Here is a 17,425-nt window from a genome sequence, read left to right as displayed (position 1 = left end):
CGATGCAAGAGTTTTTCGTTCAAGGGTAAGACCCGATCTACAATGGATGTTTTAAGTCGTAAGTCGTAAGAATTGGCCAATCACAGTTCATTATTCTTCGACCGCAAGGAGAATAATGGACTGTGATTGGTCAATTCTTACGACTTACGACTTACAACACCCATTGTAGATTGGGTCTAACTTTTCACATTAATCCATCCTTACTTCTTCGAAATTGCGTACACCTGGTCATAGCTCTTAACACGTCGTACCGCCTAGAACTTAAATACGAACGAACGAACAGTATCGACGTGCAGATGCCGATGTTGTTTTACGTAATGTTTTATTTATGAACGTTTTCATCGGCAACGAACGAATATGAACAATCGCTAAAGATAATTCTGATCGTCGAGCTAATCGAGAGAGCTGTTCGAAACTTTGACGGACAATGCAATGATGCAATTTTAATTTCATTTTCACGGATATATGTGTATTATAGTTATGCCCCAGGAAAAATCACTCTAAAATACATACTATCGATCAAGAGTTTTATTTTTAGAATACGTTTTTCTATATGCAAGTAAAGATATATTCAAATAAGGGAATGAAAAGACCTCAAAATATTAATAAATGAAGCTTAAATAAAAATTGTGGTAAGTATTTTATCGTACATGTCGGTGATAAACGTCAATTAAATGACAAATGACGACAATTATAGCTAAGAATCTTTTTATCAGTTTTTGATACTACTATATTTTTTAAATAGAGATACGCGATTTATTGAGACAATATACGTAATCATATATATTCTTCCTTTTCGATTACATTTTAAGTAGCAAGGGACAAAGTTATTGCGCCCTTGACATTTGTAATCATATGGATTATCGGTGTTGTAAAATTATCACTATGAGATTGGCCAGTTTCTCCTTAACGACAGAGAGCCAGTTATTGGGCCAAGTTTCGGTTTCGAGTTTCTTAGCAAAAATGATAGATATAAGATAGTATATACATAACTTGCAGTCACGTACCTTTCTGAAGGAACTGCATCAAGCAATGGTGCGCCGATAAATTTTCGCTCCATTTACAGACACATCGCAGTCACTAGGTGTTGGAGCACTTTATTTGAGCAAGACCTCATTTCAACTTTGTTTAACAGTTTATCATTAAAAAATATTCATTAATAATGAAACATGCACACAATAACATTAAGTAGGTCACAAGGATGTTAAAATCTTTTCGAAGGCGTACTTTTTAATGTTGCCGTAACCCTGCAATGAAAAATGCACGCAATATTTCAATTTTGCAGTGAGATACAACTTTCGTAACATTTTTCGCAATTTTTTTTTAATTGATTCGAATGTATTGTAGTACGTCTAACAAAAAATTTTAGCACGAGATAAAATATCACTTTTAGAGACTATGAATTGGAGAAGAAAAGAAATGGGAGGGGAGATTTATAATAAATACCTGTGTCAAAATTAAGTAAGAAAATGATTCGACAATTTTTCTCCTGCTGGACGTTTCGAAACAGATATATATCAAATATACCATTGCAACGTCGAATCTATTTCCAAGTGTTCCTTATTTAACTTTTCACGAGCGGATTGCTGCAACGTTTCTGTATATACAAAACAAAAGTTTATAGACAGAGATCCTAGCGAACGTCCGTAAATCAAGCGACGTACCGTGAATAAAGAAAAGTCGGGGCACGCGCGAAACATTTATTTCAAATCTTCCACAACGTCAAAAGACCCACCAACGGTCAATCTTGCGCAATGGACGCGCGGCGCGACCAATGCAGACCAATGCGATTGCTCGCCAGCAGTGCCAGGTGGCGCGCGCGCAGCGGCGAACGCATGCGCGATGTACGCATCGCGCGCGACGAAAAAGTAGTTCGCCTCGCGGAAAAACACGATACGATCGCGGTGGAGAGACGCGACGGTGGTTTCGTGTCCGTGGACGATCGTCGTGTCGATTTCGCTTCGCTCGTCGGCGGCTGGCTGTATTTTTCGTGCGTCGGCGTGCCCGCGATTCGTCCTTAGCGGGCGCGAGAATATCAAAGGCTGCCGGGAGTGCCGGGTATTCCTGCGCCGCACGTTGTGTGCGAAGGGAACGCGAACTACGCGGAGCACATAGAGAGAAAGAGCGAGGGAGAGAGAGCGATAAATCTGCCCGGCGTCCACGGCGGGAGCGAAGGAGACAGGACGAGGATCGGGCCGCCGCCGCCAGCCGCGCGCCGCGCCAGGCACAGGAAGTGGACGGCAGAGTGGGGGGAACGTCGAAGGCAGTTGAGTCGGTGGTGGCTACATGTGGATATCCGCCGGTCGTGACGAGAACTTTCGCATCAGGGAGCAGACGTTTAACATCCCCTCGCGTCGAGTCGCGGGAACTGTGACGTATCACGCTGTAAACGAGAGAGTGAGCGATCCGCCGTTAGCCATGCAGATGGACCCGACGACGTTGCAGCTGATCCAGGTCCTCGAGAGGACCGTCTCGTCGGGTGAGTCTGTCGTCTCTCGTCGGAGTCGCGCCGCCGCCGCGGCGGCGACGTCACAAGGACCGGCGGCTCTTCTCCATCCAGGCGTCCTCTCGTCGAAACGCGAAACGCGACGCTTCGTCGCGACGGCTGCTCCGACGGTCGTAGCGGCGGCGGCGGCAGCGGCGGCGGCGGCGGCCGCGGTGATGGCGATCTCGGAGCACGCGAGAGCGAACCGCGTGCGCGTCGCCGTTCTCGGCGAATTTGTCGCAACGTGCTCGGCTCGCGGGCGGTTCGCCGCCCTCGGCTCTTCCGGCGGCGGTGCCGTCCGTCGTCGTTTCGCGGACGGGACCGCGAGCCATTTCGCGCACGCTGTTACGCGCGATATCGCGCCCCGTCGTGCTGTTGCTAGGCGCTTTGTTCGCCGCCGGAAAAGTATTGTCCCGTGTGACGGTTGCCTCGTATTCGCACGCATTGGCGCGACACGCATCGCGAGGCGCCTCGCGCTCGTCTAACCTACGGTTTTCCGCGATTCCCGGCGCGGTAACGATATTCTTTAATGTTAATTGTGGGCGCGCGATTGTAACATGTCCCTGTCGCATTTTCAGACAAGAATGAGCTCGTGGCAGCACAGACTTTCCTGCAGCAGGCGGCCGAAACCAATCTCGTGAGTAAATTTTGCCACCATGGGATTTTGCGACAATAATGTGAGGAGCGGTGTTCGATTGCAATATTCGGTGGTATGTCTGTTTTAGCATGAATTCGTGCAACGACTCAGCGCCGTGCTGGTCACAGTCGGCGCGAGCCCCGTCGCCCGCATGGCAGCGGGTCTACAGCTCAAAAACCAACTTACCTCCAAGGATCCTGACATGAAGTTCCAGTACCAGCAACGCTGGCTTACCATTCCTGTTGAAACGAGGGAATATATCAAGAAAAATGTAAGGAGGGTTACATATTTATCGCATTTTCTTGTATTATTAGCATTTCAATTTGTAAACCTGTTCTTTTTAGCTGAACTTCTTGCATGGTTCATCTTTCCTCTTTTTCTTTTCATGTTGGAGAGGAAAAGAGAAAAAATTAACCGTGCAAGGAGCTCAGACAAAAAAACGGGCCTTACCTGATTTTACGTAGAGACGACATTCCTTTGTTATAAATGGAGGGGTAAGAACCACAGTGGTGTAAGTCAAATTCTTTAAAATATTTTCTCGTGTGCATAGATGCAATTTATATATTGTACAGATTGCATCTATGCATACGAGAAAATATTTTAAAAAATTTGACTTACACCACTGTGGTTTTTACCCTTCCAAAATGTATATTACTCCAAGTACAAAGCAGAAATATTTTTACTTTATCACTTTTATCTTCACTCATTTTTATCTTAACTCTTATTCTAAATTTTATCTTTATGTATCTTACTTTATCTGTTCAAAATATTTTTTAATATAGATTTTTATAACAGTTTAACTCTCAAAAAGTAAAATTCTAAAATGGAAATTTAAAATACTTAATAATAATTATTATAAAAATTTATCACTGTCAAAAAATGGATTTAAGGACATGCTAAGTATATTCGGTAATTATTCTTTTTCACGCATGATAGAGTTCTTCATGCATTTATTTTTACAGATTTTAGGAGCGTTGGGAACGGAAAACAATAGGCCAAGTTCCGCAGCACAATGCGTCGCTTATGTTGCTGTTGCCGAGTTGTCAGTGGGACAATGGAGCGAATTAATTCCATTGTTAGTCAATAATGTTGTCAACTCGTCCAGTACCGAGATGATGAAGGAGGCTACTCTAGAGACTATCGGATATATCTGCCAAGAAATCGAGAGCGAAGTGCTAGTCTCACAATCAAACGAGATTCTTACTGCTATCATTCACGGTATGAAAGGTTCCAGCACGTCAAATCACGTTCGACTAGCGGCTACGAGCGCCCTGTATAATTCCTTGGAATTTACCAAAGGAAACTTTGAGAAAGAGGTTAGTGTTTGTATCATTGACGCGAATATATCGCTTTCGTGCACGACTGCGATATGATTTGTGCAATAAGTAACTAATGTTGTGACATTATATGTTTTAACCCTATGTATAGACGGAACGAAACTTCATAATGGAAGTTGTGTGTGAAGCCACTCAATCTACCAATACTCAAATCAGAGTAGCTGCGTTACAGTGTCTTGTGAAAATTATGTCACTATACTATCAATACATGGAACCATATATGGCTCCAGCACTGTTTCCTGTAAGTATCATTTACAGTTATTTTAATTGTCCTGCCAAAATATTAAATATAGCGCATGTCTAAAATTACTAGTGGAATTTTTATTACAGATTACTTTAGAAGCGATGAAATCCGACATCGATGAAGTAGCACTTCAAGGAATAGAATTCTGGTCGAACGTGTCTGACGAGGAGGTTGACTTGTCAATGGAAGAAGGAGAGGCATCGGAAGGAGGTCGTCCACCGCTAAAAGTCTCGCGGCACTATGCTAAGGGTGCTTTACAATACTTGGTACCGGTATTGATGAAAAAATTAACTAAGCAAGAAGAGTTTGATGATGAAGATGACTGGAATCCTTCGAAAGCTGCTGGAGTTTGCTTAATGTTGCTATCCTCCTGCTGCGAAGAAGCCATTGTTCCATTCGTTCTTCCTTTTGTCAAGGATAATATTAAGAGTCCCGACTGGAGGTACAGAGATGCGGCTTTGATGGCGTTCGGTTCGATTCTCGGTGGTTTAGAGCCTGCCACGTTGAAACCGTTAGTGGAACAAGCCATGCCCACTCTCATCGAGCTGATGTACGATAACAGCGTAGTCGTCCGCGATACCGCTGCATGGACGTTTGGTCGCATATGCGAGATGATTCCAGATGCCGCAATCAACGAAACTTATCTGAAACCATTGCTGGAGTCTTTGGTGACCGGATTGAAGGCGGAACCGCGCGTCGCTGCCAATGTATGCTGGGCATTTACAGGATTAGCAGAAGCGAGCTACGAGTCGGCTGAGGCAAGCGAAGACGGCAATCAACCAGAAACGTACTGCATGTCACAATACTTCGATTTTATCATTCAACGACTTTTGGAGACTACCGATCGACCGGATGGGGCTCAAGCGAATTTGAGATCCGCTGCCTATGAGGCTCTCATGGAGATGGTGAAGAATTCACCGCGCGATTGTTACGTGACCGTACAGAAAACTACGATGGTGATACTCGAACGACTGCAACAGGTATTGCAGATGGAATCGCACATACAGAGCCATTCAGATCGCGCCCAATACAACGATTTGCAATCGTTGCTTTGTGCGACTTTACAGTCCGTATTACGTAAGGTTACCCCGGAGGACGCTCCGCAGATATCCGATGTGATAATGACCGCTTTGCTGGCCATGTTTAGCTCAAACTCCTGCAAATCGGGCGGTGTGCAGGAGGACGCGCTCATGGCTGTCTCGACCCTGGTTGAAGTGTTGGGCGAGGGTTTCCTGAAGTACATGGAGGCGTTCAAGCCTTACCTCTGTCTCGGCTTGAAGAACTATGCCGAATATCAGGTGTGCTGCGCGGCGGTTGGTCTCACCGGTGATATCTGTCGTGCACTCAAAGGCAAGATGCTTCCTTATTGCGACGAAATTATGACTCTGTTGTTGGAGAACCTCAGCAATAACGCCGTTCATCGTTCGGTTAAACCACAAATTTTTTCGGCCTTCGGTGATATCGCCATGAGTATCGGACCGGAATTCAAGAAATACCTAGATGTTGTATTGCAAACATTGGTGCAGGCATCGCAGGCTAATGTCGATAGAAGCGATTACGATATGATCGATTATCTAAACGAGTTGCGCGAGGGCGTGCTCGAAGCTTACACTGGCATAGTTCAAGGTCTCCGCGGTGATGCGAATAGCTGTCCGGACGCCGCTATCGCCCTTATCGAGCCGCACGTTCCGTTTATCATACAATTCATCACCTCGATAGCACAGGACCGCGAACATTCCGAGGGTAATGTGTCGGCCGCGGTAGGCCTGCTAGGCGATCTCGTTATGGTATTCGGAACCAAGCTGCTACCCATGGTGGAGACCGATCCGCTCAATGATTTGCTAGCCAAGGGCAGGAAGTCGCGCACCCATAAAACTAAACAGCTGGCGAGCTGGGCTGCGAAAGAGATTCGAAAGCTCAAGACTGCTGCCAACGCTACGTCCAGTTGGTGAGTACCTTTTCATATTATTTCTCTCGACTCGTTTACAACGCCGTGCCTTAATTCGCAGAGTTCTCGATGCGATTTTAGCTCACTTTAATCAACGCGCGATGCATTAACACTGCATTTTATTTTGAGTTTGTACCTCAGTTCACATATCCCGTTAGAGGGACGAGATTTGTCTTCGTTACTTTTGTTGCGCCTCTTCTTGCGCTTTACCGCACTTCGTCTTTATCATGCATATTCAATTACTATATCATCGTACATTCTTTGGTATTGCTAAGTTTTAAACTGGCGAGCTTTTTATAGTGAGGATAGGATGTAGTTAGGATAGAATTGTTAGAGGAAAGAGAGAAGGGGGAGGGCGGAAGATAGAGAGAGTGAAAGAAAGAGAGAGAGAGAGTGTGCGCACGTGAGCATATGAAGGCATTGAAGAATTACTTCAATGTCGACAGGAATGCACTATTTTCTATCGTAGCGTTGTTTTCTGTCCCTCGGATTCTCCGCGTACGCGATTTGAAACGCCCGAAACTCCCCCTCTCCGCAAAGAAACGAGCACCGATGAGCGACGGTGACTGATATTTGGCTCGCTTTTGTTGTTTACAGATCACCCCACGGTTGTACTGTCGTGCAATTTGATTTGACTAGAAAGCTATCAAACACAATACAAAGACAACAAGATTGGATGGTGCGGATGCGAGTTGATGGATGTGCGTGAGTTCCAAAGCGATGATGACGAGATGGGGTGATGAGTCTGCACGTGTCCCTATCTGGCGACGGTATTTTATCGATATAATATATCGGTGTCGATCCCATATGATCCGAGAGAAAGACATTTTTAGCGAGAAAGCGAGAGAGCGAGAGAAAGCGAGAATGAGAGAAAGAGAGAGAGCGCGAGAGACAAAGAGAGAATACAAAAAAATGGAAAAATAAATACCTGTCCGCCGGATGCCGACAACGGATGACGAGGAGTGCAAGTGGATGTTGCCGATGAATGAGTCAAGGCCAAGTGAAAAGTCTGCTGAGAAGAGAGAGAGCGAAAGAGAGAAAGATTCTGATTGCAAGTATGCCTGGTATAAACGAGCCTGCGGCTTTCATCCGCGTGATTGAGATATTATAGCCCAAGAAGAGAGAAAGAACGAGAGAGAGGACAACTTCGATGAACGATTATCGTGAGCAGTGAGATAAATGAACGGAAGAAGATGCGAGAGAGCGCGACAGGAACATCAAGTGAGGTGGATGGACAACGTACATATATATGAGTGAGGGAGAGTGAGAGAGAGAGAGAGAGAGAGCGAGAGACTCAGGGAGAATTTTTGAAATAAAGTGATAGCATGATAGAACGAATGAAAGATGTAGTAAAATGTATCATGTAATAATGTGTATATGTGTATGCGTATGTGTGCGTGCGTGCGTGTGTGTGTGTGAGAGAGAGAGAGAATGAAAAAAAATACGAGAGTCTTTTATTTATAGTGACTCGCCGTTGACTCGTTGTAAAGCTCGCACCGAGCTTCTCAACGACGTGAATCAAATTTTGAATCGCGGTTTTTAGCTGTCAAGTGCTTATATAGAACCGCGCCGAATTTATCCGCGTAAGAAAGAGAGTATCACTTTCCTAAGCAACAGGAAGCTTGAATGGACAGCGTAGGAGAAAGCGAGAGAGAGAAAGAGAGAGACTGAGTATGAAAGGTCGTAAAGATTACAGAACGCAACTTGATGCCCCCTTGATCCGATCATGTTGCGCAAGAACTTTGTGTGATCCGCTGAGATGAGATGCGTATGTTACTTTTTCCCCGTATGTGAATGTCTGTTTGCTGTTGATTGGATAATTAAAGTTAATATTTTGATGGCACAAATGAATTTAGTTGTACCGAAGTCCTCGTCCGGCCTGAACGTCCGTTAGGAGCAAATGATCTCGTATGCTCAAGAACAAATCTCCAATTTCCTCAAACTCTCTCCCCTTATACTCCCCCACCTCGATATCATGTAAGTCCTCTTTAGTAGCCGGCCGAGTGTTTCGCGCGATCATGGTACACACGAGTGGCGTCGCAGACGAGGAGCTTTTCGCACTGCCATTTGGAACAACGCTGCACGGCTTGTCCAGACATTTTTTAAACACTCGTTTCTTCCTTCTCTCCTATTCGTGAGACGTCTGAGCCGCTCGAGATCTGTTTTGAGTGAGAGATCGTCTTCCTGGCCGCGTGTCACCGTCACAGGAGCGCCCGTCGTTCGCCCGCGTTTGCACGACGGGGCTGTCTCTCTTCGCGGATAAAACTTTGAGGAGGTACCGTGATCGCGTTTAAATCGGTCGAGTTCTGTCAAACGGATAATTGACGTAGCCTGGAGTCGTAGCCTGAGGAGAGAGGTGGGCCCGGTGAATTTCTTTCGTAGAAATCTAAGTTCGCGCGATGAAGCCGCGCGCTTCGATTTGCGCGAGCCCGCGACGAGCCCCTCCACCACGCACGACCGGGATGTCTCAAGTATCCTGTATCTCTACCTCCGTTTATACCGCGTCCTTGATGACGAATAGTCAGTGCCGTGCCGATCGCGAATCGTCATTGCGAGTTCGTTCCGTACAAGTCGCGAAGTCTCCCCGCGAATCTTTCCTGAGAATCGTGGCCCGCGATTTTTAGCGACATCGCTAATAACACAATACGGAGTTACGTCACGTCGTTCGTCATTGTCGTCGAGAAACGTGTCTGCGGTAGTGCCATGCATTCCAAATGCTTTCGCCAGCGGATCCTTCTTTTCGTAATTTGAGTATTTTCTAGCGACTTCGCGTTCATATATATATACCTTTATACATCCTTACTTACACTCTTGTCGTGATTTTCGGAGTGCGAGAGGGAGATAGCGTAGGAAAATCTCTAGTTTTTCGAACTTATCAAACGCGGGGCAAACGTGTTTTGACAAATACTCCGGCGCGGAGACGTATATAATATACGATTTCAGATATTTCGGCACCGATGAATAACGCGATGAAAATGCCGCGTAGATTATGTTTCGCTGATTCATCTTTGCGTCTCCGAAAATCAAAACTCGTAATCTTAATCGCTCGTCGACGAAACCAATGCATTTTTAACACGCGCTCAAAGAACTTTTATATTTATATGGATTATTTTGCACATAACACGTGATACATTGATTAATATATTGTTCCGCATAAGTGTTGCCACGGTATTTCGTAGCCCTGGGTTTTTACGAGAAATATTTTTAGATACTTAACTCGCACAAATTCTAGAAAAAAAATGATCTCTTGGTTTTTATCGTTTGTTTAAGAGGTGTACATGTGTTAATTCGATTTTCTTAATCCACGTATCTATTAGATTCAGTATCGATGATAATGATAATACTATCTTCGATTGTAAGAATATTGCCAAATTGTAAATAACCAAGTAAGAAAGCATTTAATCGCCGGCTTGAAGTCTATCAAGTTAATATCAAAGTTTAATAATGTGAGAGATATATATACATAAATATATATATATATATATATATACATTTATTGAAGCTATTTCTCTAAGAGAAGGCTAAACTATTTTTCTAAGATGAAATGAGATCTTTCATAAATTACAAAATAAAACTTCTTGCGAAAACACAGGAAAACATTTTGAGCTTGTGGCAATATTTATTCGAGCCATTCTGTACATATATTTTAAGGTAATTATGCTATTTGTCAAATAGCCCGTGATTTTCAAAAACCTATCAAATTATATATGTAATATTCTTTTTTCTTTTAGTTAATAAACTATAATAATATCAAATTTGTGGCACCAATGAAGCAATTCTGACATATGAATTCGTTAAGTATTTTAATGGTTATTTATTTTTCTCATTTTTTTATGTTTATCAGAAAATTGATTACTCTTGTCGAAATGCGATGCCCTAAATACCGCAAATTTCGCCGCAATTATCTTAATAATTTGCCATTTTAATACGATCATCGATAGCGGTTAATTAACAATCGCGATCGATAGCGAGTCCCGTAATCGCGATAGATTCGGTAAAGAGACGCGAGTTATTCTTTTCTTTTATACATTCCATTTAGCAGAGATTAGATAAATAGAGAGAAAGAGAGAGAGAGAAAGAGAGAGAGAGAAAAGAAGAAAGAATGAGAATGAGAGTGCCACAACGGAGAGGACAGCGGTGCGTGTCTTTCCGTATCTTGCAAAGAACTCGATTGCCCGCCTATTCTTCTTATTCGCGATCGAGAGTTTTTGCAATTTCTGTGTGTGACGGTCACCGTAATTCGCAGCGTCCCGATTTTGGTGCTGAGATCGATCGTTCTCTTAGAATCTGGTGCTAAACTACGAAATCGTAACGATGATTCTGGGAATCAGTCGGGTTATTGACTAATTAGTCATCAATGTACATATCTAGAGTTTTATTATCATTAACAAAGAAATCATATGATCTCAAAATACAAATAGCTTAATTAATTTTTTTCATTTTTCTACTACTACTAATATTGACATATATACATTTTTTGTAATAAAAAGTTAATTGCTTTAAATTTAAAAAATTTAAAAAACAAATTTATATAATTTAATTTATTGAACAATAGGAAAATTTTGTAAGATAGAAATATTCTTCTCTTTAAACTCGATTAAATTATGGTTATTATATATTCAAGTGTCAAAAATCGTTGATCAAATATTGAGAACTATCGAAGGTTAAAAATATGATTAAACGCGTAATTATCGCTTCGATCGCTACACAGTAAAAAATTTTGTGTCAATGGAAGTCCACTCTCAATTTTGTGTTAAAATAACTCATTCATCGTGTTATTTTTGACATTTAGAAATGTTATATCGACATTTATAACATTTCTAAATGTCAAAAATAACACGATAAATGAGTTATTTTAACACAAAATTGAGAGTGGACTTCCATTGACACATAATTTTTTACTGTGTATGTTAAAAGTTTTATTATATTCATTTACTATAATACTTAATCGTTAGTTTGTTCTCAAAAAGATCATCTCGAGCCTTCCGCGAAATCGCCGCGAATTGCGTCGCCGAATTTGCCGATAAGGGGAAAAAGGCAGAAGAGAGAAAGTTAGGTGCGAGAGTGAAGCGTGAAATCGCTATTAAACGAATGAATCAAAGATTTGCGATGTAAGAGAGAGAGAAAGAGAGTGAGAGAGAGTGAGAGAAACAGAAAGAAAGAGAGAGAGAGTATGTAGGAGACAAAGCGACGAGATACAGAAGTGACAAAAGATACAAAAATACAAAAAAAGAAAAAATAATAGATATATATGTGACTGTGATTTTTGGAGAGAGACTCTCGTGTGCGTGGAGTCGACATTCTGCCCTGAAGGGAGCACGGTCCTCGCGACCTTTTCGCGATCCTCTTTCGTCGATCGCAGGGACGAAAAAAAAACTCTGGCGGACGATCCTGATCCTAGCATATCCTACGATCGAAGCTCTTCTTCTCTTTCTCCTCTACCTCGACAACCTGATCGAGCCTGAAACGCACACGTCGGGATCGTGGCCAGAGGAAAAAACCCTGCTCTCGAGTACCGTGCTTCCGTCAGGCTGGCTTCGTATAACGAGTACTGATGTCCTCGTCGGACGAACAACCTTAATCCTTTATCCCGTAGACTATAGACATTTCTTAACCAACCCCCTATCTTTCTTACCAGGAGACCTATCTTTCTTACCTCTAGCTTATTACCAGGAGAATTTAAGGTTCTTTTAACAGAGCTTCGGATGATCCGTGCAACAAGAGAAGTCTATATATGTGTATATTCCAAAAATTCGTATGCCAAAGATTTCTTAAAAGTGATAGGAGAGGATTAACACGGTAGGTGTTAATTCAACGTGAAAAAAGAAATTATCGGACTCCGACGCCGCTCTGTGAGAGGATCACCGTAGACCGTAAGCCATCGGAAAAGTGTGTAACGCGCGCAAAGCCTATACGTTTACTTTACAATAGATTTTTTCCGCCGTAACGACGTTTTCGTGACGATCTCGAGGAAGCGACATAACACGTCCTTGAAGGAGGGTCCTCGATGCGTGACGAGACCGGGGAATTTCTCGTCGGCACGCGAAGCCAGCCTGGGGGAAACTTATAATAGCACGACAGAGAGCGATTTATCTTGTCGACTAATTAGTTGTTTAGCCTTTTCATCGTCGAGACTCCTAGAGTGGGTGCGATGCTTACTAGAGCGAACGTACGTGATATGAGCGTATTTTACGTAGTATATTTAAAAGTCGTGTGCATTACGCTGTATCAGTGATGATGTGCGCTGTGAAGTAAGTAAGGAAGTTTATTAGGGATGCGTCGATGATGACTGATGGAGCGGATCGGAGAGAGAAAGAGAGAGAGAAGATGGTGATGATGATAATAATTGATGCTGTGCTGATGTTGATGTTGATGTTGATGTTGAGGATGATAATAATGATGAGGATGTTGATGATAATGTGGGTTGGCTCGTGATTCGTCGTGAATCGCGGCGTCACGTTCGAGAAGTGAGAACGGATCGTCGATGCATGGAGAAACAGAAGGCCAAGCAAATATGTAAAAGTAAATATAAATTTTGTATCGCGAGGCGGGCCGGATCGCGCCGCCTGTCGGCCTGCGGGATCAATGGAAAATTTCCCCGGGGAAACGTGATCTCTATAATGATTAATACTGATCTCTATATATAGCTAATATACTGATGTATTTTTGGAGCAAAAAATTTTAACAGTAGAGTATTTAAAAAAGAAATGCTAAAAAAGAGGAAGATTGACTATACATGTTTTTCATCTTTCTCTCTTCACAACTGCCGTCGTATCTTAAATTCAATTCGGTATTTTTTTAATTTAAAGTACATTTTTGACGGGATTTTTAAAAATTAGATCGTTAAAGCAACCACCTTGCATCAAAAGCGGTTGGAACAAGCGCTGTTTTTTCGAAGTTTTCAAGTGATCCCGCGGGCTCGCGAGCGTACTCGCGACTCGCCTTCCGCCTGCGGTGTCCTTGTACGTACGAGACAATATTTTCGATAATATTTTTTAACAATCGAGTCGCGAAACACGAGCCCAACGCGTAGATCTGTTGTTCGATGCTTGAAACCGCGCCGCGGCGGTGGCGACGAGTGCATCGTAGGGAAAGCGAGCATTTTCTATTTTCGTTTCCCTTTGCTTCTCGACGATGTTGCCGAAGGAGAGTATCCTATCTGGTGAACCAGTCGCACTTTAATTTGCAAGAAATTGCAATTGAAGTCTTTTCGTCACGTCGCAAGCGAACGCCACTTCCGGAGAGAATTAACGATGCTGCAATCCGTCAATTAAGAATCACGTGTTTCATAGTAATTAATTGTTATATACATATTATGCCGAACGAAAATTCCAATAGTGCAGTAGTGCAATAAAGGAAATCGCGTCTGTCGTGGGTTTAGATCAAATTCGGTGGATCTCTCGCTTCCGCAAAATCGCCGCGATACCTACCGCCATCGGTCTCGTTAAAAATGACCTCGCCGAGACACTCCCTACGATCCACGACGTTTTCCCGGGGGGAGCAAGATGCCGAAAGTGACGTCACCGTCGCGACGAAGTGGGCGAACTAATTAAAAAAAAAAGAAAAAAATTAAACAAAAAAAGCTGCGTGCGTGAATGACGTCTGCGCTGCGCGAGAGAGAGAGAGTGCCGAGTGCTGCTGCCGATCGAGAGAAGCGATCGGATCGAGCTAATTATAATTGACGCGTGATGGGAAGAAAATGTGTTTCTGGGCGACCTATATATGCGTGGGTGAAACGAGAGATGAAAATAAAAGGGGACGATTCTGAATGTTGGACGTCCGCCTGCCCGTCGTGTTGCTCCACCCTCTCCTCCAAGCAAAACCTCCTGGCACTCGATCCGCCGATCTCTGTAGGATAAGGCTCCTTCGTACCGCGATAAAAGCGCCGACAGACGATGAGCAAAAAAAAAAAAAATAAATATATTACGGCCTACTCTCGCGATGCGAGGGGTACAGTCCGATCGCCGATTTTTCGTACGGCGTGACCCAGATCGGACGTAAATCATTAACCATTTGCTCAACTCGATGCCCCTTTTTGCATCTGCGATCGGTATCGAGCTAAGGGAAAAGAAGCACCAAATTTGTTCGCGCCTTGCGAATATCTATCGTTTTCTGACGGATGAATAATTTAAAAAAGAAATGGAATTGCGCTATTTCGAGAAATGTGATGTTACAGAAGAGATTTTGTTTTATATATTTCAAGGGAACGTAAAGCGGATTTAATGTAGCGTGAGTTTACGATCGACCGGCTGCAACGTTAACTAAATGTTATGTATCACGACGTAAAGACGTTCTTGTCGCAAGATATTCTTGCGACAGCACATCATGGCAATCAACGTATATAGGGTAGCAATTAAATATTTGGATATCGCGTGATTGGGATATCTTGACAAAATGAATGCGGAGCTAAAATTTCAACGAAGCTCCATAAATATCTCAGACTGTGCGGAGCATTTACTCGGGAATTTCATTTAACGTTAAGTAAATCCTGAAATTCTAGAGAGCCAAGTGAATGAAGATAATACGTAACGTTTGTAGAGTTCCACGCGTTTCAAATTTAATTTGAGAACAGTTAATGTTTGGTTTACAGTTTCGGGAAATTGATAATATAGAATAGTACAAAATTACTGTCTACTCCGTCTAAGTTTTGGATTCGTGCAAAGTGTTCTCCGTCTTTTCGAAGGATCTCTTTCATCTACAAAAATATCAAAATCTCATTTCTCTATTTCTCATGTAATTGTTGTCTCAACGGCGTGTCCAAAAATTAGAAGAGTGGACGTTCCAAATCGCTGTAATTATGATCCGATCTTTAAAGAATACCGGTCCCTTTTTCTCTCACTTGCTTTTTCGCTCCTCCGACGGTCGCGAGGAGCTAATCGGACTTCAGTGGGAGAGGGTGCGGCATGTCCACGTGGTGCAAGAACCAAATGCACCGCGTTAATCGTTTTATTCCTATTCGTTTTCGTGTCAGTCGTGTGGTGCTTGCGAGGATTGTGTTTCCTGTGGTGATTTATAATTGACAACGACAATGTGACTTCGGCTACATCGCTTACGTGAGTGCCAGAGCGATCGTGGAATGACTGGGGGACGATTCTTCGGGAAGTGTGTCTAGCGTATAATTGGTCACATTAATGATCGCTCGATTAGTGGCCTGACACAAGGCCTCTTACACGAAGAAATATCGCGAAAAAAGAACCGCGAAGACGTTTCTCTTCAGCGCTCGCACGTCCTCGATGTACGCGGGGCGTATCGTCCACGTTGCATCGCACAGGAACAATTCGATTTGCATATCACTTAAGACATTAATGTGGCTGACTGTACCGATGAGTGCAAGAGACAAGATTATACGAATCGCCAAGCGACAGTGCCATATAATATCGAGTCATTTCGACTGCTGTTTATTCACCGATTTAATTTGCCTTTCCAACGGACACGAGCGAGCTTCAAAACGCGGGAGAAGCGCTCGCGTGTCCATGGAATGCGAATATCGAGAGATACGAAACGAGATTCAATCGGCAGAAATTGCGAATTGCTTCCTATTTTTATTTCATAGTTTCCCTTTTCTCTCATGAAAAACATGATGGCCCGAAAATAAATTTCATTTGAAATCTAACCCGCGATGGATGCCATTATTACCATACAGTCGTCGCTCAAGTACCATCAAGCACAGCCAATATGTGTCACCGCCCTTTTTCGTACGCCTCCGCGTATTTCGTATTACACCTATCGCGTATTTTTTACTTTTTGTTCGCAAGAGTGTTTTTGGAGAAATTAAAATTTTCTTTCTCGATTTCAACCCCTATTTTTAGTATGTTCCGTAAGTATCGTCGGCTCAGATTATTTTCTTACGCTCGCCAGATAATTCAATATTATACAATTAAATAAACTGAGGATCTTTTTCAACGAAATTAACAATTCGCATCGCGACGAAATTTTTTTAAACAAAAAAATCGCATCTATCTGGAAGGAGCGGGGATGAAGTGGCGATCAGATCGCTGCATCGTGCGTTCGTAACAGCATGCGCGTGTCAGCGTTATTCTTAATCTTTTCTAAATACCTTTAATCTAATTGAATTAGAAGGGCACAGCCCGCGTCACAGATTAACCACCCGTCCGTCGCATTTCCGATGGATCTTTCGGATAGTGCAAACGTGCGCGTGCAGCTGATCAAGCGCTGTCAGTGTTATTATTATTTACAATAAATCATAAGTATCGCGTTTTTCTAATGTGAGAGAGATCTACGCGACTTAATATATTTGGTGCATCAAATATATACGAGAGAAGCACGATCGACGTTTGCAATTCGTGTTTCACAGCTCTCGTAAATCATTCATCAATCTTCATGATCTGTTGTGAATCCTGATTGTGGAAAAAGTAATTATATCTTTTTTTTCTATCGTAAACTTTTGAAAAATTAAAACTCGTCACACAAGTTTCGTATCTTTTGAATATTAAACGTGAAAACTGGACGAGAGGATTACGAATCTACTTTAGGTATTACCGATAAATCTCGAAATTGCAAAAGTATCAAATTAAAAATAAAAAATTAAACTCGGCAACTGAAGAATACTCGAATTCACTGGTGTTCTTGTATTTTGGACCCGTGTCCTGTTAATAGAAGTCGCAGCGCGGCGAATCGCCGTCGGTGCTGAAATCGTTGAGGTGCATGGTGCACTTTTGTGAGTCCACGACACGAGAAAGAGAGACGCTCACTCTTGCGCTTTTATTACGGAGGGAGAGACGGGGGCAAGAGACGATGCAACGCGCTTCGCATC

The 17,425-nt window shown here is 43.0% G+C and overlaps 1 protein-coding gene across 3 annotated transcripts; it reads left to right on the top strand.

Moving 5' to 3' along the window:
• Positions 1 to 2,199: 2,199 nt before the first annotated feature.
• Fs(2)ket (Importin subunit beta Fs(2)Ket) lies at positions 2,200 to 17,401 on the top strand. Of its 3 annotated transcripts, none has more exons than XM_071722127.1 (7): positions 2,200 to 2,479; positions 3,064 to 3,122; positions 3,211 to 3,393; positions 4,085 to 4,438; positions 4,551 to 4,700; positions 4,790 to 6,651; positions 17,269 to 17,401. In XM_071722127.1, coding segments are annotated over exons 1-7 (2,802 nt in total). In that variant the 5' UTR covers positions 2,200 to 2,286; the 3' UTR covers positions 17,270 to 17,401. The 3 variants fall into 3 exon arrangements, with proteins under 3 accessions (XP_071578228.1, XP_071578226.1, XP_071578227.1); XM_071722126.1 differs by lacking the exon at positions 17,269 to 17,401 and adding an exon at positions 7,249 to 16,264 and having other exon boundaries at positions 2,201 to 2,479; XM_071722125.1 differs by lacking the exon at positions 17,269 to 17,401 and having other exon boundaries at positions 4,790 to 6,655.
• The last annotated feature ends 24 nt before the right edge of the window (positions 17,402 to 17,425 follow it).

This window comes from Temnothorax nylanderi, unplaced genomic scaffold (assembly GCF_030848795.1).
Source record: "Temnothorax nylanderi isolate EJ_2023f unplaced genomic scaffold, tnyl_v1.0 TNYL_tig0461_pilon, whole genome shotgun sequence".
Classification (NCBI taxonomy): domain Eukaryota; kingdom Metazoa; phylum Arthropoda; class Insecta; order Hymenoptera; family Formicidae; genus Temnothorax; species Temnothorax nylanderi.
Note: the sequence above shows the minus strand (reverse complement) of the source record. Positions and strands in the feature narration are given on the sequence as shown.